Source organism: Chrysemys picta, chromosome 11, assembly GCF_011386835.1.
Source record: "Chrysemys picta bellii isolate R12L10 chromosome 11, ASM1138683v2, whole genome shotgun sequence".
Lineage (NCBI taxonomy): Eukaryota > Metazoa > Chordata > Testudines > Emydidae > Chrysemys > Chrysemys picta.
The window spans coordinates 31,706,738-31,732,704 of record NC_088801.1 but is presented as its reverse complement, the minus strand read 5'-3'; the positions used below and the strand labels follow the sequence as shown (position 1 = coordinate 31,732,704).

General features: G+C 43.4%; 1 protein-coding gene and 1 long non-coding RNA gene across 27 annotated transcripts in view; one reads left to right on the top strand and one right to left on the bottom strand.

The window, feature by feature from the left end:
- The first annotated feature begins 311 nt into the window (after positions 1-311).
- LOC122174738 (uncharacterized) lies at positions 312-23,775 on the top strand. The gene is made up of 2 exons (XR_006176979.2): positions 312-492; positions 18,896-23,775. It is a non-coding gene; the product is annotated as an uncharacterized LOC122174738 (long non-coding RNA).
- TANC1 (tetratricopeptide repeat, ankyrin repeat and coiled-coil containing 1) overlaps positions 5,691-25,967 on the bottom strand; it is a 197,688-nt gene continuing 177,411 nt past the window's right edge. For 24 of the 26 annotated variants that reach the window (XM_042860821.2, XM_042860827.2, XM_008178484.4 and 21 more), the window contains 8 exons: positions 24,442-24,575; positions 23,807-23,930; positions 23,328-23,503; positions 17,485-17,617; positions 14,163-14,254; positions 11,702-11,848; positions 10,799-10,899; positions 5,691-8,496 (listed from right to left, as the gene is read on the bottom strand). In XM_042860821.2, coding sequence (XP_042716755.1) covers positions 7,062-8,496; positions 10,799-10,899; positions 11,702-11,848; positions 14,163-14,254; positions 17,485-17,617; positions 23,328-23,503; positions 23,807-23,930; positions 24,442-24,575 — 2,342 coding nt within the window. In that variant the 3' untranslated portion in view covers positions 5,691-7,061. The other 2 variants (XR_010591280.1, XM_065560603.1) reach the window with 2 other exon arrangements.

The following is a 25,967-nucleotide window of genomic DNA, read 5'->3' as shown; positions in this document are numbered from 1 at the left end:
ACACTGTTTCTGACGTAATCATTGATCTCTTAGTCCTCATTCTCAAAGGAAACCTGTGTACTCTAAAAGAGGAGCGTGGACCTTAAATTCAAACTTTGCTAGATGTGAAAAAACATGGTCTGAACAGAGACACGGGGTATATGGTTTATTACAGCAACCTGTAATTCGTTAACTACTTTTGATCGGCCCGCCCCCTAGTGCTGCTTCCCTGACTCCCCTCAGTATGCCCCAACCACCGTCACCCCGCAGCTGGCCCTGGCCCCCCGGCACACACAATGGGCGTGCACAAGCCGGCGCGGGGTTTTCAATTACTAGACCGTGGGAGGGGGAGGGGACGCTGCAGCGCACCAAGCTGCTGCTCAGAAAGACCCCGATTGCGCTCCAGGTCCCGCCCCTGGAGCCCGCCCGCGGTCCCGGCGGCTGAGGTTGCGCCTTGGACTTGTGCCAGCCGCCTGGCTACCGCGACAGGGCGGCCACTGCCCCGCCACGCCCGTGAGTATCCCCCGCCCCCCCCCCCCCGCGGCCTCTTTTTGGACCCCTAAACTATGGCAAACCCGCACTGGGCGGCCGTTGCAGCCCTTATGCTACGGGGCACGGGCTGCCGCCAGCCTGTGGGGAATCCGGGGCGGCGCTGGCACCGCTTCTGTGGGGCGCCGAGCAGGCGCCTGGGACCAGCAACTTGAGGTGGGCGAGGGGAAGACAGAGCCACCAATACCCCCAGCCGCCGCCTCGCCTACGGGACGGGTTGCCCCACAGCGGGGGCCTCCCGTCACACCTGCCGCGCAGCGAGAGCCCCGCCCCCCCCCTCCCACACACACGTACACGTGTGTGTGAGCCGGGAGCGCTGCTGGCTGAGGCCTGGGGGGGGAGACGCTGCCCTGGCGCGCCCCGCCCGCCAGGGTCGTGTATTAACGTGCTACACCGGGCCGGGAGGGGGGAGGCGGTAAAGAAAACGACAAACGGGCAGTTTACGTTGGGGGCCCAAAGTCCGCAAGGGGAGGGGGCTGTCTGCGGGCCGCGCACCGGCGGGCGAGGCGGTGTGCCTGTCCCGAGGAGTTAGGTCATTGGGCAGGTTATCGCAGCGCGGGTCACCCAGACCTCCCCCCCCGGAGGGAAGGAAGGGGGGGGGGGGTCAAAAGGCGTTACCCCCGCAGGGCTTGGGGAGTGTCCTCGACGTTTCCGTCCCACAGTGCACTGTGGCTCCGGCGTTTAGACCCACAGGGGGGACCCAGGCCCCCTAAAACCACATCGTGAACCGTAGAGCATGGTCACCCCCTCCCTGTGAACCAATTCACTTAAGCCCTTGCAGTTGTGGCTTCAAGACCCAGACTGACCTCAGCTCCTCTGATTCCCAAACCAGGAATTTTACACACTGACAAGGTCTTTGCTGCTCTACCCTCACATTGACCAAGAGGCCTAGGCTAGTACACAGCTGCCTCTGGGCACATATAAGCAGCTGGTTATCATATTTAAAAAGGGGAGGAAGGAAAGTTCCATCCTATTCCAACTAGGCTCTCGCTCACCCCCTCCAGCATAACTGTTCGCTGCCTCATCGCCTCCCTCGGCGTTCTTTCACAGCACTGTCTAGTTACTCACTCACCGGGAAACACTCTCTGCAGGATCCTGGGACACAAGGGGCCCAGGGAGGGAGTTGACCTAATTTCTGTACTGGAAGGTTAATAATGTGATGTTTCTGGCTCTAGGGGGCACAATCTAGCCCCACATTGCTTCTTCATATTTTTTTAATGTACCTTTGAAAAATTCCACCCATTTTTCGGCTGCAGTATCTCAAGCCATGAATGGAAGCAGTGCTATTCTACTATATGTGAATGACACAAAAAAGCAACCAACATGCAGCGCTCAAGTATCAGGGCCTACTACAGTTAGGGTTGCCTCACAAGCTTCTCTGCCACCTTCCCTCATAACTGCATTGTAAACTGTGAGCCTGATTCAAAAAAATCTCCCTGACCTCTAGTGTAAATTAGGAATGTAGTTTCATTGCAATTAATTATTGAAATACCCTCCCCAATCATCCTGTACGAGAGTTACATGCCTCAATGTGCAACCCCATAACCTTTCAAACTAGGGATGTAAATAGGGGTCAAAAATAGTAACCATGTAATCCATTAAAATGTTATAAAACAGTTAACCTTTAAGGAGTTCACCCCCCCCTTTTTAAATACATAGTTAATTCTAGCGATGGAGAGATGATGTGTTATTACACATATTATCTAAATCTTTTGCTTAGTTTGGTTAAAGTAGGGTAGTTCTGCTCCACCCCATGGCAAACATGTGTATTTCTTGCCCCTATACATTTCCTTCTGATGGGTTGCTGCATCTTTCTACTGCCTAAAATGTTATTCTGCTAAAACTTGTATGGGATGTAGATACTTCCCCGGAAGGAAGTCTCCTTATGCAGGAGGCAGTGTTGAGCAAGACACTAGAGAAGGGCTCTGGGAAAATGACACACACAGCTCATGTAGCAGTGCTGCCAGATGTACGTCAGCCCACATCTGCTCCCTTTTTGCAAATGAAGAGGGTGGCGCCTCATTAATGGGCTCAGTCCTCCTTCCACAGCACAGTCTCAGTCAGACCTATCAACAGACCTCTCAGAACAGTCATCTGGGCTCCCTAAGGATTTAATCTTTGTTATTTTTGCACATCCTGGGGTTTTTGAGGGATTACTCCCAACCCTCATCTGCTTTTCCACTACATCTTCAGCAAGAGCAAGGGATGAAGAACAAGATACCCTTAACCTTATAGGAAGTCTTCTCCTAAAACGGCTCCTGCAATATTGGCTAGACCCTCGTCACCCAATTTCCCATGTTCAGCAATGCTTCCTGACCCTGACAAAGCTAGAGAAGATGAACATTGGAAGTCTACCTTCTGTCTCTTCTGTATAAGAATGCATTATTGCCTCCTCTTCCCCTCTGAGTGACCCCAGAACCCCCCAGCAGCTGGCAGCAGGATGATGGCAGTATTACACATTTCTTTGGTATCTTTGTCAAGGAAAGTCTGAAAATTCTGACATCTTCAAGGAAAGGAAACAGCAGCCCACCTTAACAGTGGTGGTTCATCTGAGACAGCTGAGGAAGGTCTGAGTGGCCCTGCTTTTGTAAATCTGATTAATAGAATCATAGAAGATTAGGATTGGAAGAGACCTCAGGGGGTCATCTAGTCCAACCACCTGCTCAAAGCAGGACCAAACCCAACTAAATCATCCCAGCCAGGGCTTTGTCAAGCCGGGCCTTAAAAACCTCAAAGGATGGAGATTCCACCACCTCCCTAGGTAACCCATTCCAGTGCTCAAGTCCATGCTCCTTGTTCTGCCACCACAGAACAGCCGAATTCCATCCGCTTTGGAACCTCCCTTCAGGTTGTTGAAGGCTGCTATCATTTTTATCAGGTCTCAAAGGGTGCTTTGACTTATTTTTATCAGCACCTGGCATCTGGCTCACTCGCTGGTTTTGGCTGACAGAAGTAAATTCAGTTCAGTCAAACCTTTGTTCTAGGAGATAAATAATCCAGGCAGTTTGATGCTTTGGACTGAAAAATCTATTCTTATTTAAGGCTTGCCTACAAAGGAGATTTTTCAAGGATAATTATACCAGTATAACTACAGTGCTTAAACTATGTGGGTATAACTCCCCTATATGAAGGCTCTTAAGATGTGTCTACACTGCCACTTTCAGCGCTAAAACTTTCGTCATTCGGGGTGTAAAAAACACCCCTGAACGAGAAAAGATTTAGCACTGAAAAGTGCCAGTTAGACAGCGCTTTATCAGCTCCCGGAGATAAAGCTACCACCGCTCATTACGGGTGGTGGATTTTTTTTTTTATTGTTTTATTGCCGGGAGAGCTCTCCCCCAGCAATAAAGCATGTCTACACTGCCCATGTCACAGCACAGCCGCAGCCGCGCTGTAACGTGGGTAGCGTAGACATACCCTTACTCTGGATTAAGACTGGCCTTTTGCAGTTTAGCTTAAACTGCTTCTGAAACAACATAAGGTAAACTGGAAAAAGACACTCATATCAAAATAGGAGTATCCACACACTGATTTTCACAGATGTAGTTACAGCACTTTAAATTCATCCCTGATCTTACACATCATTATAATTTCTCTGTGCAGACAAGTCCTTGGAGCAGATACAATTTTTAGCAGTTTAACCAGATACTCCTACTCATTGTCCCAGTAACCTCCAGGGTTTAATATATTCTGGAAAATAAAAAGAAGTTCCTCTATCTAGTTGGAGAGCTAGGAACACTCTAAGCATGCCTTGAGAGCATCTTTTGATCTCTCTGATGGAGCAGCCAGTTCACTTGCTTCTGCAGTGACTCCAAGAAGGCATGCTTGGCTCCACAACTGCAGCTAATCACCTGAGGATAAAGTCAGAGTTCTAGGCCTCCTGTTTGAGGACTGGTATTTTCAGGCTAGACAGATGTGGTGCAGTAGAACCTCATAGGAATGCAGGGGAGGCGGGTCTCCCTTGGTAGGGTTGAGAAGGAGGTAGGTGGTGTAGGATATTGCTCTTCTCATGTCATCCCTCCACCAGTGGCTAATTTTAATGAAGCTAACCTCCCCTGACATGAATCTCCCTATGGCACTGAAATTAAATATAGACTATAATTTGGAATTTGACAAGTGAAAGGGACGGCAGCCCTAATGGAAGAGCTAACAGCTTGACTCTTCTGCAAGCCTCAAACTGCTGAATGAGCTTTAGGGTAGGGAAGGGTGTGCCTCCCAAACAGCCTGGCCCTGCCCCCTATCCGACCCCCACCCACTTCCTGCCCCCCGACTGCCCGCCTCAGAATCCCCAACCCATCCTGCTCCTTGTCCCCTCACCGTCCCCCAGAGACCTCCCCAACCACCCCACCCCTGCTCCCAGTCCCCTGACCGCCCCCCCCCGCCCCTTACCCCTGGCTCCCCCCTCACCCGGAGCGTCCCTGGATAGTGCTGCAGCGTGGCTCCGGTGGGGCCTGAGCTCCTCCCCGCTCAGAGCCGCTTGGTAAGGGGGCGGGGCTGCGAGCTCCACCGGGGCCTGAGCTCCCACTGCTTGGCCCGGAGCTCGCAGCCCCGCCCTCTTACCATGCAGCTCTGAGCGGGGAAGAGCTCAGGCCCCGCCGGAGCCAGGGATGCTCCTGGATGCGCTGAGGCTCTGGGAGGGTCGGGCCGGGGAGGGAGCCTCAGCCATTCTCATGGGGGCCCCTATGGAGCCCGGGGCAAATTGCCCCACTCCCCCCCCCCCCCCCCCCCAGCGGCCCTGGGCACAGTACAGTATAGTATTTGTTTGGGGGTTTGTCATCTCCACTGCTGCCTGATAGCTTACTTCCGGATCCCCATGGCATCTGGTTGACCATCAGTCCATAACTCTGGTGTTCGTATCTTTGAGGTTCTACTGTACTGGAGAAGCTGATGGCAATCAAGACAAGTCTTTTACCTTCAAAAGATCATCCTGCATATTCTCCAGATCTGAGTCATCAGTGTTTACCCTCAGAAGATACTGGTGAAGCTATACAGGCCTCATCAGAGGAAAAATAGGGAGTGGGGAGAATCATATAATGCAGTTACTAACAGACCCTTTTCTATAACTGTACTACATACACATCATTGATTTAATTTGTGAGCATCTGTCGGTGGTTTTATACCAGTACACAATACACAAAATAAGAGTGCACCTCTCAACGCACTATATTAATAGTCTTTATTTCATAAAGAAAAATACAGTAGCAGTGCAAAAAGAGAACTACTGAAGAAGAGAACAAGACTTGTACAAATATCAAAGAAACAGTAAACAATAAATAAGCTAGGGTGTAATAATGCAAACTCCTAAGGAATTTGTAAAAATTGTAAGGTTGTTTTTACAGTGTACATACATACTGTACATGGGAATAAAAGTTGAAAATTCCAACTTGTACAACACAAACCTTTATTACACACAGGAATGTCATTACAACTATTCATTTTGAAAACATTCTTGCAAATATAGAACCTTTTTCCTCTCAAGCTCTGAAAAAATTTTCAACCCCATCCTACAAAGCAAATGTGCACCTACCCTTTTCCTCAAATTTTCATCTTTATATTCTCAAAATAATACATCAGGCTTCCTATAAAAATGTTTCTATAAAGTATTTCATTCCTGTACCTCTTCTTTGTGAATGTACAATACATCATTTTGTATTAAGGTAGCACCTCAAAGGTATTTTAGGTAAACTATATAAAGTGCGGTTACTGGTATATTGTTAACATGCCATAATATAATAATATTCAGTGCAATAACCAGTATGGTTGAAGCTTTTTAAAAAAATGCATGCAAATCTGTTGCTGTAATTTACTGGATTTTACTTGGTTTCTTGTAGTAATTAAAAATATCATATTTACATGTCAAAACAAAGCTGCTTAAAGTTTACTCATATACAAGTGACAAAGTTCCTAAATTTACATCATGCATCCCAATTAAATCCCTCTAGAAAACTAATGAAATAATACTATATCTTTTTGATAAGAAAACAGTCAATTACATGTTACATACTCTGTATTTTACCCTCATAACTTTGTTGGAATCAAGCATTTTAAGTACTAGAAAAGAGGCATAGTTATAATTATTATGCAAGTGATGACTTTTAATACAATCAAAAGCCAAGATTAAAGCCCTATATAAGAGGAAAATGTTATAAGTCTTACAATAATGATGGAATATAATGAAAAGTAAATTAAATTATTTTTCCTCTTTCAAGGTCCCAATTCGGTGCATTCACAATCTTAACTAACCATGTAAATGCATTTCTAGTTAAATTTGACATTCCAGTTAATATTCTTGTTCCATGGTGGTACGTATAGCTTCTTAAGGAAGTGGTTGTATCCCATATTTCTATGAATAATACTGGCCAACATGGACAACCTACTCATAATTATAAAAGTGGCCAGATGATAATCAATATGTTATGCAGAAACAATATTCTATGATGAAACAGCCCTATAGTAGTGATTAACATAAGTAATCAATATGCTGTTATTTGCTAAGTTTTACAATCAGTTTATTATTATATAAAATGATATATTCATACATTAGACTCTATGAAAGATCGCTTTGGTTTTGCAGAACTGACAGGACTTAGATGACCTTCCTTATTAACATGAGACTGCTGTTCAGATATAGCATCTGGATAGAAATGAGGAACTGTTTTAGACATCCTGGTATCTTGACAGTGGGCAGGCATTTGGCACTTGAGCTCTTCAAGTTCTTTAGGTTGCATTCCATTTTGAATATTTTCTCCCGGGGCAATAGCAGGAGAGGAAGTTTTAGTCTGATTACTGTATCCACCTGTCTGTCTGGCAGAGAATTGCTCACAGTTTACAGATTGAACAAACCCACCAGAAGCATCTGTTAGTAATCCTTCAGATGCCTGACAATGCCAAGTGCGATTGGTTTGATTACTCTGCAGCTGAAACCTTGCTGTCTTATCCATGATCCCCATAAATGGTGTATTCCGAGGTCTGTGTTCAGTCGTACCACTCTGAACTTGACTAACTTTATTTTCCTTGATTCGAACATCTGGCCCTAACCCTTTCACGCTATCTGAAAAGCTGCTGCTTGAAGTTAAACTATTGGTTGAACTGGAAATGATCATGCTGCTACATGGAGAGCCAGAAGAGACGACATTAGTTACAGAGGCTTGCTGCCTTGCTTCACTGCAATTCATTTGAATTCCTTGAATTGGAGCTGCTTTCTCCATGACTGAAGGTGCAAGGACATTAAGCCTATCAGTGGTTTTGGCCTTGCTTGTGAAAGAGTGAGAAGAGACACTCTCACTATGCTGTAAATGGGGACACTGGTTGGATGCTAACTTTTCATTGTACAGTCCAGAGCTGAAATCTGTGGGAATGCTTCCAGATGATAAAGTGTTTGGCCCATCTAAATGCTGACTTTTATTGGTTAGATTTCCAGGGTGTCGGACAGGCATAGCATTTGTGGGAAGATGCTGAAAAGGAGACTGTGTCTTTGCACTACACAGTGTAGCTCCAGTTCTTGATCCAGGCTGAATGGAATTAAAATGCTGATTAGTTTTCACAATCTGTGCTTGCTTTGTAGGTTGCATGATCAACCCTGGTTCTCTCAGATATTTACTCCCGTTTTTTTTCTGAGGGGACATGGGTCTGGCTTTCTGCTGAAGGCCTTCTTGAAGGGTTCTGCTGTAGGGAGAAGCTGTCTGGGAACGCTGCAGCCTCTGTGAAGATGGAAAGGAGTCATCATGGTGTGGAAATTCTTCTTTTCTTTCTTCAATATTGAAATGATCATTCACTCCTTGGACAAGAACCTCCTCATTGTCAGAGTCATTCTGCTGTGCTGGCTGTGGAGACTGCTGCTTTTGTTGCTGTGTTCTCTGAAACTGTTTGCACTCCTCTTCTACCCTAGCTAGGAGCCTTTTGATTTCTTGATTACTGGGACACAATTTTATGGCTTCACGTAGGTCAGCAAGAGCTGTAAGAAACTGTCTGTGTAAAGGAAAAAATAAATAAAAGTAAACTGTTCCAAAAGAACCCCTCACCCACCTTGTCCCTCTAAAAGAAAAAAAATTATTACAACTTTGGGCAATTAAACTTCCGCCATTGTGTACTGGCTGTCATCTCTATTACCCATCAAGGCAGCTCTTTGATCTATTGTCTTTTAACAGTATCTGCTACTTAATGTGGTGGTGGTAGGAAATTAGGGAATCCTCAACACTCAAAGGGCACCTTAGGAATGAGGAGAAAAGAGACAAAGAAGTCCCATATCATTCCCACTCCATCCCATTGGAGGATCAGAAGTCCTTCAAGAAGGCAAAAGCAGTGAGTTAGCTGGCAGCACTGGACACAGCAGCAGGAGGAGAGAAGGAATTCAGCATAAAAGGTGCTTCACTGTAACTGGCACACCGAGTTCCTTTGTAATATTCCATACCCCAGAATAAGTGCACCCCTCTCTCTCTGGCTGCAGGAGAAGAAGGGAAAAGGTACTTCTTGCTGGGACCAGATTCTTTGGAGGTTTAGGTTCCCACCATACACCTGGGGGAATACTGCACATGTGCAGAATTTATGTCCCCTGCAGATTTCTTTGCTTCCCTGCAGAAAAATGACTTTCTGATGGGGAAGCAAAGGGAAGCCACACAACAGCGGTCACGTGACCCTCCCCAGCAGTATGTTTCAGGTCCTTAGGGCAGCTGGCAGAGAGGTAAATCACTGTGGGGAAGAGGGTGGGACTGCGGAAGACCAAGCTGGTGGCTCGTACACTGTGCTGGGCTCAGCTCCTAGTCCTGGCTGGGCTGGGGAGGATGGGACTTTCTCTTCCCCGTGCGGCATCCAGGGCTGTGTCAGACCTACCCCTAGCTGTAGGAAGCTATGCAAACTCCCTCCTCCCCACTTTTCCTGCACCCATTACTCCTCAGCTGCAGGGGGAGGGATCACTGTACAGGGAGCTGCTCCCCCATCTGCCCAACCCCCATGGATCCAGACCCCCCCCCCATACCCATACCTCATATCCCACTGAGCCTCACCCCTCCACACTCAGAACCCCACTCCCTCTGCACCTGAAGTACCTCGACGAGCCACCCATACCTGGATCCCCACCCCACTGAGCCCCACTCCCCCAGCATCTGGACCTCCCACTGACACCTGAACACCTAGACTCCCCTGTCGAACTCTAGGCCCCCCTGCACCCAGACCCCTCGCTGAGCCCTAACCACCTTCACCTGGACCCCCTGCAGAGTCTATTACCATTGCACCCAGAACCCCCCAAGCCCCTGTGCATCCAGATCTCCCCCCGCACCCAGATCCCCCACTGAGCTGCCCGCACCCAGATTGCCCCTCACAGAATCCTCTCAACCCACACCCGATACCCCCACATTAAGCCCCTCCACACTTGGATCCTGCCTTCCTGAGCCTGCCTGCCCACACCTAGTGCACTTGGCACGGAGGGGCAGGGCCCTGCATTGTTTCTGGGGCAGGCCCAGTCCTTGTGTTGTGTCAGGCTTGGGTGCAGCCTCACCGTCGAGTCCGTGTACTGGGGGGAACTGCACAGTGATCTCCCACCTCTGTGCAGCCACTGGCCTGTGCTCCCCAATGCCATGCTGGAACTTCCACATTTATTTGACAAATAACATTTGCAGAATTTTAAAATATCATGCACAGATCTTTTAATTTTTGGTGTGCAGAATGTCCTCAGGAGTACTACCAAGAGCTGACAACTACTCTTCCCTGCCCCATTCTTGCTTACATCTTGGACTGCTACTGCTCATTCAACAGCTTCTTGTCCTCTGGCATTCTGTCACCTATAATAGTTCTAGGGTTTTACTGCCGACCCATCCAGTTAGCTAGTTTTGGTACCCTGCAAGGAATGCTGATGGATTACTGCTGGCTCAGTCCAGGTGATGGGCTTGTCAACACCAAGCCAAACCCCAAAGACGGCTTTTGGCCTATGGAAAAGGCTAGGATAAAAGGGAATATAGCTTAATTTTACAGTCATTTATAAAAAGGTAGATACCAAAACTGGGCATTTACTCACTCTGACCATCATTGTTTAAACAAGTGTCATCAGGAATTCCAGAAACAACTGTTCAATATGCTGCCTACATGGCACCTTTCACTTGCATTAAATTAACTTAACTCCCAACAAAATGAATAAACACTACAGAAAAGAAGAAAAGGGGACAAAGAATTTGCAAGTATCTCTAACTTAAAGCACCTTAAATGTACGTGTAAATTAGCTGTTTAAAAATGTTATGAAACAAAGATCTATGTGTGTAGACACAGTCACAGACAGTACCTGCTGTTTCTCTTGGCTCTTGCTCTAGCATAATAGGCTTCATAGGATTTGGGTTTCAGATCAAGTGCCTTGGTAGCAAATTCTTCTGCCATGCCAAAGTCCTAATTTAATAGCAATTATATTTTCAATGTATACAGTGACATTTAAATATTTTTAAAATGTTACATGCATGTAAGTTACAGACACTACCAGAAACAATCTTGAGAGCTCCCATAGCCTATCCACTTCAGACAGTACTATTTAAATTGGCAAAAGTAAAGTTGGAGGGTTAAAAAAAAAGGGGGGGGGGGGTCGGGATGGACCTTATGCTGCCACCCCTAAGGCTTATCTACACAGGGAAGTTGTCCAGTATGCCTATTCCAGAATAACTATTCTGTTATAGCCCCCTGTGTCGACACTATTCCAGAATAAAAGCAGGGCAGTTATTCTGGAATAGCTATGCTGGTCAATTTCGCCCATGTAGACTAGCCCTGAGTACTACTTTATTTCATGAGGAGTCCCACTGGTTGTGGCTCAAAATCAGTAGATGATGGCTGAAATAACAGTGGATAAGGAGTTTACTAGTACTAGAGGTTGGGAAGGAAGGGGTCCCACCACTTACATGTGCAGTGACCCATGACAGTAGCAATCACTTCTGGAGTAACAGGTAATCTGCCCACCTGTATGGTTTGCCCCTCTCCCCTTGCCCCTCACTTCATGCTAGTACCACAGGGGTATTCTGAACATCCTCCCAGTGATAGCTTTTCCTGCCCCTCCTTTAGCTCAGCAGGAAGAGCAAGAATCACAAGTGCATCATGGTTTAAGGACAGCATACTAGCCCTTTATACATTTATGGGGTTTGAGCTTCATTAAGGTTTCCAGTACTCCAAGTACATGAGCAACAGAGCAACAATAAGAACTTACATTTGTTTTTCTGCGACACCGTGACAGGTTTAAATACAGGGAAACTCTTAGTTCATTGAAAGCTTTCATTTCTTCTCCAAACCCTTCCCGAGGAAACTTCCTTAAGGCATACTGATATCGCTGAGCTGCTTCTTTCATCTTCCCTTTCTATAGGGTTAGAACACAAGAGCTTTAGAAGTTGGATTTGTAAATTCCTCAATATTAATCATTCCTATTTGACATTTTCTAAACAGATGCTCTTCAAATGGAATCTATTTTTATAGATTTTGTATTTACAAATAAGTATTTTTTTTTTCAAAAACAGGGATAGTTATTCAAATATTTACGTTTAAATTTGTAACACTGGTGCCAAAGCAGAGTTCTTCAGACATGTAAGGTCTTGTTGATAACACAATTTCTTGGTCTGGTATTTGATGTGGAACAGTTTTACAGAGGGTAATTGAACAATTGGTTTAAAAGCCTAAACAGCAAAACTCTACAGGCCAGATGATGCCTTTAAGCCACACCTTTTATTGGGGGTGGTGCCTACCTATAAAATCTCAGGATAAACTCAGAGGAAGGACAGCCTATATCCAGAGCATCATACAAATGTAGATTCCAACACCTCCCAAATTCATTTAGGAGCTGGAAGTGAAACAATGAAGGTGTCTTGCTGCTGTGTGATTTGCTGGGGGGTGGAGGGTAGGAATTGCAGGGGGAAGGGAAGCGGGGACATCTTGCCTTGCCTAAGAGAGATTGAAAACTGAAGCTAACCTTCTCCAGCGACTACCAACAAATTTCAAAGTATTGGAAATTCTAAAAGAATCCAAAAAGACATTCAGAGAACATCTCTGTGGTTAGATAAATGTCCACGAGAAGATGTTGTTAACGCTTCTTACAGAAGCAGAATTTAGATAAGGGCTAGCAAAGGTTTTAATTAATAAAACTGAAATATTTTTCTTTTTTTTTAAATATTTTATAGTTAATTTCTTGTTTTAATAATTTCTTTGCTTTGTAATTTGTGTTAGCCTAAATAATAAACTTGTTTTATAAGTTCTCTCATCATGTGTCTCTTTATAAAAATAGGCCTACATTTTCAAAAGTGACTAGTTATTCTGGGTACATCAATTTTTAGGCGCCCAACTTGAGATACTTGATAGGGACCTGATTTTCAGAGACTGCGCTCAATTCTTTCTGAAAGCCAAGCTCTTTTAAGATGCCTCAAGTTGGGTGCCCCAAAACCATCACTTTTGGTAATTTAGGCTATAAAGGAAAGCAGTTAAAGGAGCTGGGAAGACTAATGTAACTGCCCTAAATATATTCTACTACAGCCTCATGAAGGCATCAGGGATAGAACTCTTAGCCCTGAATACTGTATACCAATGAAGCTTTGAGTCTGAGTTCATTAATATAGTGACTTAGGCCATAGTGCATAAAACACAACACAATTCAGTAAAACGAATACAAATTTTAAAAATACAAAAATTAAAAATCACAAGATCAGCCCTTCCCCTAGGATCAGTTACACTTTTAAAATAACAGGAGTACTTGTGGCACCTTAGAGACTAACATCCGAAGAAGTGGGATGTAGCCCACAAAAGCTTATACTCAAATAAATTTGAGTCTCTAAGGTGCCACAAGTACTCCTGTTTTTTTTTTTTTTGCTGATACAGACTAACACGGCTGCTACTCTGAATCCTTTAAAATAACAACCCCTAAAAAGATATAAAAATAAAATGGGTTTGAAATACACTAATTTAGGTCATAAGGAGCCTCTCTCTCACAATTTTTTTCTGGTTTTTGCAGATGCAGGTCAGAAGTAGCAATAAAGATGAAGGGGCAGACCTTTGCAGCCCTTCCAAGGGGTGACCCACTGGATTTCAATTCCCAGGGCTAAAATGGCCTTTGAATGATGCCCATGTAATACCCATGGAAGCTATGTTACACAAATGAAATACAGAAAGAATGTCGCACAACTTAAGACATTTCCAATCCACTTCTTGTGAAGCAATATCTCACCAGAGAAAAGCATTTATCAGGCATGCTAAAGTTTGCTCAATTCATATTTAAACAAATGACATGCAGAGAAGTATCTCAACAAAAGGATATGCTTTATGTATTTTGTTCTTACCTAATTCAATAGGATATGTTCAAATTAGCTTTCTGCTATTTTAAGGAATAACTAAGTATTACCAATATTTCAATGAACAACTTGATGCATAGTAAAGGTCAAATCCTTTTATCCATTTTTCTAAGATCTGAGTGTTCCCAATCAATTTCTCTCTTACAGGGGAAGGATATTTTCTGTCAAAGCTCCTTGGTTCCCATACCCCACAACATGAGGGAAGGGGGTTGCATATACCTTATTATCAGTACTTTCTTAAAGACAAAGCAGCAGGTGTTTTAACAACCATTACCTACCTTTGAGTAATAGCACACTTACAACATTCACAGTTAGCAATGAATATAAGAATCTACCTACTTTGTACATTATGTTTCCTTCTTCCATCAACTTCTGCAGTAGAATAATCAGAATATCAGGTTTAGAAGTGGCCATTGCCCACGCTGCATTTCCTGTAAGTTAAAATATTAAATATTTTTCAAAGGACATTTCTGATATTACTAGAAAAAACTAAGGGCTTGTTTCCAACATAGTTTCACATTCAAAAACGTCAGTGGATATTCCACAAGTGATGAATGGTTGTAGAAATGTTTATACATACAGCAGCCTGGTATTAATGGTTCAAGTGTGTTTGCCCTGCTTTAGGTCCCACTTCAGGAGAGCACCGAAGCATGTGTTTAAGTGCATTCCTAAATAAGGATGCTTTCCTGAACTGTGGCTTAAAGGTGCCCCAGACTCAGTAGCAATCACATACACAAACACACAGTAGTAATAGCCACATAATTAATTGTTGAACCACAGGATAAACTAGAGCCATTAATTAATTGCATTCCTCATTCAACTGACAACCTCACCTGCACTCTGCCCTCTAATCCGTTGCCCCCAGGACTGTTAATATTCCAAATCTTTGAGCATTTTCAAACAGCTGCAATGTAACACAAAACCCAAACGTGGAATTTCTCCTCAGAAAAGATAAACATCTCATGGGTCAAGGATTGAATATTATCAGTCCTGGATTTCATGCCTGAATCCATGGATTAAGTCCATGAAAGCTAAAAACAGGGCCTTTATGTCACTAGAAGCCCAGTATTCTCACCTCTCCCTATAACAGTGATATAAAGTTTTTGATTCTAGCCTATCCTAGTAGATAGTGAGATATGAGACCTTAAAATCAGAACAGTAGTGTGTACAGAAAAGCTATTTTAGATTATAATTTTAGAAACCTCTAAAAATTATTTTTATCCTCTGAATCCTAACTACAGAGGCCTGCTAACTAAGACACCTGGTTTCACAGATGGAAGATTAAAAATAAGATCAATACAATTTTAAATAACCTCTGAAACAGTTCTAAAATGGTTTTTCAGAACAACATCCTATGGCATGGTATAAACAGCTTTATCGGTACCCTTTTGGGATGACTTCATAATTCATGTCTAGCCACTAGCATGTAATGGTCCTATTCCAAATAAATATGGATAAAATCTTTACCATACCATCATGTATTCTCTATGTATTAAAGGGAAAAGCACCTTCTTGAGCATTAGTACCAGTTTGCTTTCTTGAGGCTCCACAGCCTCCTGGCTATAGCCAAGGTTCGAAGTGTTAAGACGGGAAATACGGAAGTGGGAACAAAAAAAATGATTGTTTGCTTAATACACTACATATATTTCATACAACTGGACCAGCAAGCCTGGTACAGATTCATTGGCTTTAAAACATGTGGATATCACCTGAAAAAAAGTGTCCAAAGTGCTCTGATCACCTAGCTCTTGAGCTATGCGCTGAGTTAATGTCTGGAAAAGATTTTCATATGCTAAATACCTATTATACAATGACACCTCTACCCCGATATAACGCTGTCCTCGGGAGCCAAAAAATCTTACCGTGTTATAGGTGAAACCGCGTTATATCAAACTTGCTTTGATCCGCCGGGGTGCGCAGCCCCCCCACCCCACCCCCCGGAGCACTGCTTTACCGCGTTATATCCAAATTCGTGTTATATCGGGTCGCGTTATATCGGGGTAGAGGTGTATTTAAATTAATGGAAACCCCAAAAGTTATGAAAGTGGAATTTTTTATTAGAACCAAAACATTATGAAGAGAAGCTAGAAGCAACTAGGGCTGGCTGAAGATGATTTCCAAATGAAAAATCCCCTTTTGCAGAATTAGAAATTTTCCCATGCAAAAATTTCTGTTTTCTGTTGGGAAAAAATCAAAATGACAGCCCCCAAGGTGCCTGCCTGGAAGGCTCAATTTCACTTTCTGCCTGCAGGGAGAGAGTAAAATTGACAAACTTCCAGGAGGGCAGTTAGCAAGCCAAAACAAAATCTGTTTTGGTTCGCCCAAAACAGAATTTGTGAGAATTTTTGTCTAGTGAAAAATTTAAATATTTACCTTCCACCCGCCCACCCAAAACTCTGAAATTTTCCCTGGGGCAGAAAATTCCTTTTTTAGGCAGGCTCTAGTAACAACCTCTATATTTAGGTTGCCTAATAGCTTCTATTACAAACTATTCTTGAGACATTTTCTTTGAGAAGCTCTCACCTCCCTTGTTTGCAGCATTACTTTGGTAGCAGGAATGCCCTGAGACTACATAGATATTCAGCTTTTTCTTTTTCCCAAAAAATTCCATTCAGCTTTTGCCGAGATATAAACTGTTAAAAAATTCACCATTTCCTTCTCTTGTTTGCATTCCTGAGGAAAATGCAGCACACCAAAATAACAACTGAATATAAAAATTCTAAGTCCAGATTAGCAATACTGCTGTCAAATCAGCATCACCAGTAGCACAGACTGCACTGGGAATTCCCAGGAGCTGTCAGAGCACATGTAGTTAGTGGGACTTAGTTCGTAGCCCATGCCCCTGTGGCAACATCACGTGGCAGAAGGAGAGAGCAAACCAGTCCTGGCCTCCTCCCCACCATGAACTGCCCCCCAGACCCCGCACCTAGCCCCAGTGGCTCATTCTCCCTCACAGCTCGTCTCAAGGGGCACCACATGGGGACACAGCTCCCTCCAATTCCAGGGAAAGAGATAAAGGAGGCAAGGCGGAGAGCATGTGCGCGCTAAAATATTTAGATCCTGAAGTTCAAGAGGCAGCAATCTGGCTTGCAGTGTTGAGGGTTCAGGGTTTGCCCCCTGATGATAATGGGTCAGTTGTTACAGTTGGATGCCATAGAATTTTTGTTTACCTTTTTCCTTTTAAAGAATTCTAGAAAGTTCCATACAAAAATCTACATTAAATGAACATTCCTAAGGTTGCAAAGTCATGCACTAAAAAATTTGGAAATACCAGAATTAGGGTTGCCTGCATAACAGTAATTCAGCACCTGGCCTTGTGCATAAGCATTTTGATTCAGTCTTTTAAATTAAATTCTCATTATGTTCAGCATTCAATTCACAAGGAGACACAATTACGGTTGCATGGGTAACCATAAAACTGGCATTTTCTAACTTTGGAGTGCTTGACTTTGCAACCTAAATAGAGTTCTTTGAAAGTCGTTTTTTGTATGTAATATGTTTTATAGCCTTCCATTCAAAAGGAATGTGATAGACTTTCTAAAACTCTGTTTTAGAAAAATGAGAATTATTGCACTATAGCAGACATTTAATTTTTTCCCTTCTAAACAAAAGCAACACAAACAAAAATTGTGCTTTGATGATATAGGATGGGCTTACTAACCTAATTTGGCGCCTTTTCTAAGTAGTGTGACCACTACCGACGTATTTCGACATCCAATTGCTCTGTCTAATGGACGCATTCCACTGTAGTCTACGTGTTCAATCACTGCACCCTTCTCTACTAAATACTGCACCTGGGGAAAAGGAAGGAGACTGGATAAAACCTTTAAAAACTTTCAGCATGGGAGGCAGAATAGTGAAGCCACTTCTTAATCCTACTTGGAGTCCCCATTAAATAAAGTTAGTCTCTAAAGTAAGTTACATCCTCTTTTGTCTTTTGACACCGGAAGGGAAGGGAAGGAGAAGGCAACAGCCACATTCCTAACTTTACTGCATTAATTTCAGTGATAAATAATCATCTTTTTCTGTCTTCATGTCAGTAGAAAATATATACAAGACACCATAAGGCCAACACTACATGTTCACGCTCCCATTTGTTCACATCATGAGCTTCAACATACTGGTATGGCTGCTAGTGTCCAAGATTATAAAACTAGGATGAAAATATAGAGGAGCCCTGTACAGACCATATGGGCTTCAGGATAATTAACAAAGGTTTTGATAGCATGTCACAGTATGTTGTGACATTAAAATGACAAGTGAGAAACTATAGTACCAAATTTGTTCTGATGTGTTTGGGGAAGATGGCATACAAATACAATAAAGAAGAATGTACAGGTTATTTTTAGTAACATTCACTTAAACATGGATTATTTAAAATGCCCAAGTTTAATTATATGCTTCAATTTTTTGTGATAATAGACATTGGCTTTTTGAACTAACTGAAGAAAACTAAAGCAGTAATGTTTATTAATTTCTATACCACTTATCACTGGAGCAGTTTGATGTTGCAGTTAAGAAATTTAGGGTATGTCTACACTGGATTCTAAAGCACACATAAAGCAAGTCTCAGAGTCTACAAACTCAGGCTTAAAATAAGCAGCTATATTTACGTAGCAGCTGGAGCTGGAGCTTGGGCTCTGAAGTCCCAGGAGGCGAGAGGGTTTCAGAACTCAAGCTCCAGCTTGAACCCAAACATCTACACTGTTGTTTTTGGTTCCGTAGTGCTCGATCTGAGCTCTGAGACTTGGGACCGCAAGTTTTAAAATGCAGTATAGACATAAACTAAAACACAAAGTGGTAAAAACAGAAATGTAAAGAGTAAAATAAATGTCAAATGCTGAACAAAATAAATGCATCAGAAACTTGTGATACCCAAGAGTAGCTGGAATTGGCCCATCATTAACTTCTCAATAAGCATTCTTAAAAGTGGGAAGTACAAGAAATGACAGCAATAGCAAGGTGCTTAATGGCCAGCAATAGTTCCTTGAATAAGGAGTCTAACAATTGCTTTCTATGGCTGATAGTGATTTAACCTGAAGTTAGGCATTAAGTATCCTTGTCATTCACAGCCCCCAGGTCCTGGCGCTGCTGGTTTGCTGGATGAGCTGTTCCACTACTTCCAACAGTCTACGCTGTTGGCTGCCACCCTGGCCCAGCGATCAAGCTGCCCGGACATACAAGATGAAAGAAGATGGTAACTCCTGGTGCAGCTGTCTGCTAGATTGACTGGCAGTCTGAGCTGCTCCAGCTGGTGACCAATCTCATCAGAGATAACAGTAAGGACCTTTGGTAGCACAGGAGATGTTAAGTCACACACAAGATGTAATGTCACCATCCAGGCTGGGGAGTCTAAAGACTGGTTCTCTCTTCCTCTAGTTGCTGATGGATGGGGATTCTGGATCTGAGGTGAGGTGCGTGTAGAGGCCAGCAATGGAAACTCTGGTCAATGTCCTCCTCCTGGCCGAGTGCTGCTACTACTGCTTTCCTACTACTGGAAATTCCTAGGATTCTGAAGTCATTTAAACAGGAAAACTGTTCCAAGTAAATTATGTGTTTCTGAGCTTCATCACTCTGTTTTCAGCACATATGGACTAAGTGTTTTTCATGAATATAGACAGTACACCCAACACCCCACCCTCCAAAAATATATAGTTAGTAAAAAAGTAGCAATATTGGGACTTTAACATGCAAGAGACACACCAGTTAGAGGAAAAAACAGATTTATTTTTAAACAATCTAACAGCTATGTTCCTACACAACATGTGCTGGTTGGAAATATTTACTTCATATTTAATTTTTGTTAATGTCATTTCATAAGCCACTATTCACTCAGAAGTATATGTGCAAATACTGAAATACCAATGTTTTGATTACACAGTGTCTAATACAGTATGTCAATACAGTACTCCCAAAAAGGCTCCCTACTTAACAGAGGGGATACAGCCCCAAATCCTGTTAGGAGGCCTAAGGATTCCTTCTGCCTGTCAGAAATACACTCATGAGGAGGCTGAGCATAGTGCCTTCCAAAATCCATTAACAACCACTCCTTCAAAATCAACTACGGGTTTATGTAAATTAATTCAGATTAAGGTGGAGTGTGAATTTAAAGTACAATAGCTATTTCTGAGTAACTCCACATGTTTTTGACTCTTCCTAAATAGCTATTCTGAAGCAACTGCATGGGTAGACATGCTCTAACCTGAGTAAAGGCTACCTCCATATGAGTAAGAGATTGAAAGCTCAGGCTCTAGATTCCCCATTTAATTGCTGGATTTGATATAGTGCATGTCCTTCCCAGTAGTGTTCTGACATTATCTTCAAACCTGAAGTGAATCATCTCCTTGCAGGTAAGTTCATTACCTATCCTACCAGTTAACTCCTAGAAGCGTAACTTCTGCCAGTTTGGCTTAATTATGTTTTATTGCTGAGAGCCTCACCTCATGCTTGCAAATTTGAAAAGTTTAAATCATTGATTCTGAAGTTACCATATATTGGCTGTAACACTTATAGACATATCTTATTTCAGTTTCAAATTAATCACTGCCCTACCTGTAATACTTATAATATAAACTAAGGAAGCAGTGGAGTGCAGTGGATAGGGTATAAGTTCTGAAGTGTCTGATTTGCCTCATCCATGCTGCAAATTTACCTCAACGCCTTAGTTTTCTGCACTTATAAAGACTGGATAATAATGTTTAGCCACCTTTATAGAATGGCTAATAGATATCCAGCAGCTTGTGCTATGAATGGAATCTGAAGAGTGTCAGCTACTCTCTTTATAAGGTCATGAAACTGATGGAAATTGTCAGCCATGGAAGGTGGTGGGGGCAATAACCACCTTGTCTAGAGACAAGGATGAAATAGGTGTTTGAGAAGTGGCCTCCTGCTCCTCAGATGTCTCTTCCTGTTGGGGAGAGGGGTTTGTTGGGGAGGAGAGGACTGTACAGATCTCGCTTCCCTATGAGACAGCACTTGTTGTGAATTGCTGCCAATAAGCAACCCAGGGTCTCAATATAGTCATGGGGAGTGGGGACATACAGAAGTGCAGGTGGCATGCCGGGTTGGTTCACCATCCTTGTTGCCAAGCATGATGATCTTCCTTATGATGGTCAAAGAATGGGTTCCTATAAGGCTATGTCAGAGAACCTTATACAGAAATAGAAGAGACTGACTGGAAGTCTTCTTCATCCTTATCAATATCCTCCAATGGGGGAGCACATAGAAAAGGTCGAGATTCCTTGAGTACCAGAGGACGATGGTGATCTGGAGATCGGGGTGTCAGTACCAAGAGATACTCAGTACCCATGAGGAGCAGGGACTTCATTTTGTCAGTTACAGACAGGGCCTTAGGGTATCAGAATTCTTGTGGTACCAAGTAAGGGATCGGTATTGAAGCAGTAGCCAAAGCAGACTGTATTGCTGATTGGGGCTGTACCAGTGCAGGTGCTGGTGTGTGTGGCACCCTTGCTTGCTCAGTACCAAGGATGCTGAATGGATAGGTACGGACAGCGGGGCTATGCCAGATGGTGCCAGACTGGAGTGCTTATGATTAAGGCTGCATTTTAGTCATGGGTATTTTAGTAAAAGTCATGAACAAGTCACGGGCAATAAACAAAAATTCACAGCGTGTGACCTGTCCATGACTTGTACTATATACCCCTAACTAAAACTTGGGCCAGGAGTGCTCTGGGGGGCCAGTCTAGGGGCACAACAGGTGCTGGGGAGGCGGTTGCCTGGGATCCCTCACTGGTGCTGGGCGGAGGGGAGGGTTGGCAGGGCTGCCAGGCTGCCTGCCCAGCTCTGCGCAGCTCCCCGGAGCGGCAGCATGTCCCTGCAGCTCCTGGGGGAGGGAAGGCCAGGGGGGCTCTGCGCGCTGTGCCCGCCATGAGTGCCAGCTCTGCAGCTCCCATTGGCCTGGAACCGCAGGGGGCTGTGTCTGCAAGCAGGGGCAGCACACAGAGCCTCCTGACCCCTCTGCTTAGGAACTGCAGGGACACCCCCAAGATAAGCACCGCCCCACACTCCAAACCCCTGCCTCGGCCCTGATCCCCCTCCCACATCCAAACTGCTGCTGCTGCTGGCCCCCGGGGCAGCCCCGGAGTCAGCCGCACCGGCCATTGAAAAAGTCACAGAGGTCACGGAATCTGTGACAGACATGCAGCATGATTGCTTGCCTTGTCCCTTGAAGATGGTACAGAGGCCTTGTCAGAACCATGTCTCTCCTTCGAACTGTGGGACTTTCCAGCCCTGCCAGTCCCAGAGGAGGAGTCCTTTGCCTCTGCTGTACTGAGCCAAGAGGTAGAGGTTTCAAGACCATACATCTCACAGGGGACCTGGGTCTTTTAGGAGCTGGCTCCTTAAGATGACAGTCCTCTTTCTGGAACCTTCCCTTCTCCAAAAGCCTCCCTTCCTTAGGGGAAGCCTGCAACCAAGGTCTAAAGAGCACTGGATCTAAGACAGGGGTACAGGTGGGGGTGGGTTTTCTGACCTGATTCAGGGATCGTCTACTCTGAAAACGTACATTGACATAGCTACATCTCTCAGGGGTGTAAAAAAACATACCCTGACAGAAATAGCTATGCTGACCTAACCCCCAGTATAGACAGTGCCAGGTCAGCAGAAGAACTCTTCCGTCAACCTACGTACTGCTTCTCGATGAGGTGGATTAAATACAACAACAGGTGAGCCCCTCCATCACTGTAGTGAGTGTCTATACTGAAGTGCTACAGCGGCACAGCTGCAGCTATGCCACTGTAGCGTTTTAAGTGTAGATGTACCCTCAGAAGTTGGCCAAAGGGAGCATTCCACCATTAGCAGTCTCAGCTTAATCTCCCTGTTCTTCCTTGCCCTGGATTTGAGGGCCAAACAAAACTGCACTTCTGTTCCCCAGGCAACGGACACAGAGTGGCCGTCGCTAACAGATACAGTCTCTCGTCAGGAGAGGGAGCCCTCTCAGGAGAATAAGGCTCCCTCAGGGAGAGAGAGAATAACAAAACAATCCTCTTGCTACTTATCTCTAACTATAACTAATACTAAACAAACTTCAGTATAAACTGTATACAAGATAGCTGACACATTCTCAAGGTGGACATGCTAAGACTCCATCTCAGGCTGAGACAGTTGAGAAGGAACTGAGAACGGTTCACCCATGCAGCCTTATGTTGCCTTGATGTGTGGCACGAGGGGGGATATAACAGAAAATCTCTGACCAAGGGCTCATGATGTGCATGTGCACCTGAAGCAGAGCATCTATAGAGACACTACTTGAACACTGAACTTCTAGTACAATTATCTAGGTACTAAAAATCTGTTGGAAAATGCTTTTTCTGCATAAACACCTGCACTGGTATCCAGGTCTAAGTGATCTAAGTAAAGAAGGAAGTTAAGCCACTTAACTCTCTGCCTACACTTCCTTCATTAACATTTTCATTGACAGATTCCAGTTCAGACTGTGAAAGTAAAGTGGGCTTAGAGGATTTTCTACAAATTAACCTTACTTACAATATCAGAATCTCCATAAAAAGCTGCCAGATCCAAGGGTGTTCGTCCATTCTTGTCCATCTGATCTATTGTTGCACCTTTTTCAACCAAATATTGAACCACTCCCCTATGGCCCTTTAGGCAGGCCCAGCTCAGTGCCGTCAGCCCCTCTTTATCCAGGGATGAAATGGCTGCACCTGAAATAAAAAGCAAATGGGTTTTTTTAAAAATTAAAGTTCCATGTTTAACTTTATAATTAAAACCAAAATTTGATGTGAACTTCAAAATATGAGTAATAAAAAAACCCTTTCACTTCCTCTAATCTCCATCAAAAGCTACAATAAAATAAACCTTATTGTATAGTCCGGCATACCGTTTGCAAATAAGATATGATTGAAAACTATGAAAAGTACTTGCTGCTGAAAAATTATCTAGCTTGTGTACCTGTAATAAAATATACAGAAAAATCCCTTGTGCAACTGTACAATTATTGATTTTACCTTTGGAAAGTAGAAATTCCACAGTGCTCAAGTGTCCTTCACAAGAAGCCACCATAAGTGGTGTCCTGCCTTGCTTGTCACTTAAATTCACATCAGATCCGTGATCTAACAGAATTTTAGCAATCTGAAAATAAAATTTAAACTTAGATAAGCAGTTTAATTTTTAGAAATGCACTAATGGCCTTTTAGGAATGGGATGTATAATGTGTTACTTATATTCAGTCTGATAATTCATGATGAATTTAAAACTTCAACAGTTTGCAGTTCTAAGTCTAGGATTTTCTACTCTGCTAGGGCCACTTTGTGCCATGTTGCAACACACCGCCAAGGGTAGCAAGTCAGGGGAGAATCCCCCAATAAGAGGTTGATCTTCCATTAGTACAGCGCCAGCGTAATAGCTCCTATGCTGCCTCTGCTCCCAGTTTAGGAAGCAAAATTTTCTAGTTCAGAAAGACGCGGTAATTTCAAGTGCTTTGTCCCATCTTAAATAACTCAAGTGGTGAGGTTTTCCTTGGGAACTAAGTATGTTTGAACACTTGTGCCATTTATTACATGCATAAAGATGGAGGAACAATTTTAAAATTCAGGAAACATCTCCCATAATCATTCATTTTATTCATGAGCATTTGTCACACCTGCCAATGTCCCTGCCGCACTGCACAGAAAAGTGGAGGGATTCCCCTCCTGTTGGCTCTTGTCACAACAGCTCCATGTTCAAGCAGTAACTCGCATACTTCCAATTTCCCTCTTCCTGCAGCAGCTGTCAGGGCTAAAGAAAGTCAAAAGAAATTATTTCTCATTAACAAGCTTCTTTTAGCTTTGGTAAACACAGCCTCTTATGGAGGAAAAAAGAACAAGTTTTTCAACTAAAAATACCTCTGTGCAGTATTCGCAGCATTCTGATCAAATTGTGTCTAGATTCAATTATTTAGACTTTTTTACGGACTTTTCTTCCCTCTCACCCCTCCCCCTCCATTTATAAAGGCAACTTGGTGTTCTCTACAGAGCACCAGGAAGAGCAGAACTAAGATGGGAAGTTAAAGCACCAAAGTATACTATGACTGAGGAAAAGCTAAGTCTCAAACACACTGATTTAATCATGTACATAACTTGCATACAAGAAGAGTGTTTATGGACAGAACAAAACAGTTAGATCAACCAATTTGATAAGTCCATTATATTTCATTTTATCAAGATAGGTGAGCTGAAACCTACTGGACTATGCTTCTCTCGGAGGTTTATAGAGCTGATGGTCCTGTTAGTGAATCCCAGGACTATCACAGCTTCTCAGAATGCTGCTTATTTATTGACTGACAGCAGATTATTGCAACCACTAGCAGCAGATATTCAACATTTCCCAGGAAGTTTGTGTGTCTCATGTAACTGGGTTTCTTCCTGATGGAGGAGTTAAAGCTGTTTTGTCTATTTTTGCAGTAGACTGCATGGGAAAAGTTACACTAGCTCTCTAATAAAGGGTTTTGATTCTTAACTTGACCATATTTGTTTTAGGCTTCAAATGGCTTTTGTCAATGCATGAGTGATGTTAACATTGTAGCTAGTCTCTTGTTAAAAATATTTTAGAATAGTACAAAAGATTACAATATTCTTGACTCTTGATTTCTACTAGATTGCAACCTCCTTGCAACTGTGGACTGATATTGGTGTGGTAGATCATTAGAGCATTGGCTGGTCTATGCACAGAACCCAAATAAACAGGTGCACTGAACAGCAATTTGGCACTGGATTAAAACATTCTGTGGGCACATGCATGTGCCTTTGTGACTGATCATCCTAATACAACATGGTAGCATGTGAATACAAGCAGCATAATTATAAAACTGTTGCTAAGACCTTTATCACAGGTGTAGATAAGGTGAGCATCACTGTACATTTGCATGCATTGTTCATGGTTTATACTGAGGCAGATAATTCCTACTATAGTTTGTAATCCCTCTCAGCATCAGGACTTTAAAAATAATAGTTTTGCAGTTAGGCTATCATTTAAACAACTCCATCATCTTTTCCCATGGTTTATTATGCTTTTTCACTTCCACTGTGACACTCTTTGAAGCTTGAAAATAAAATATTTTCCCATCATGATTTTGTTCTCTTCCATTTGGCACACATCAGCTTTTTTGTGTGTTTTAAATGGAGCTTGAAA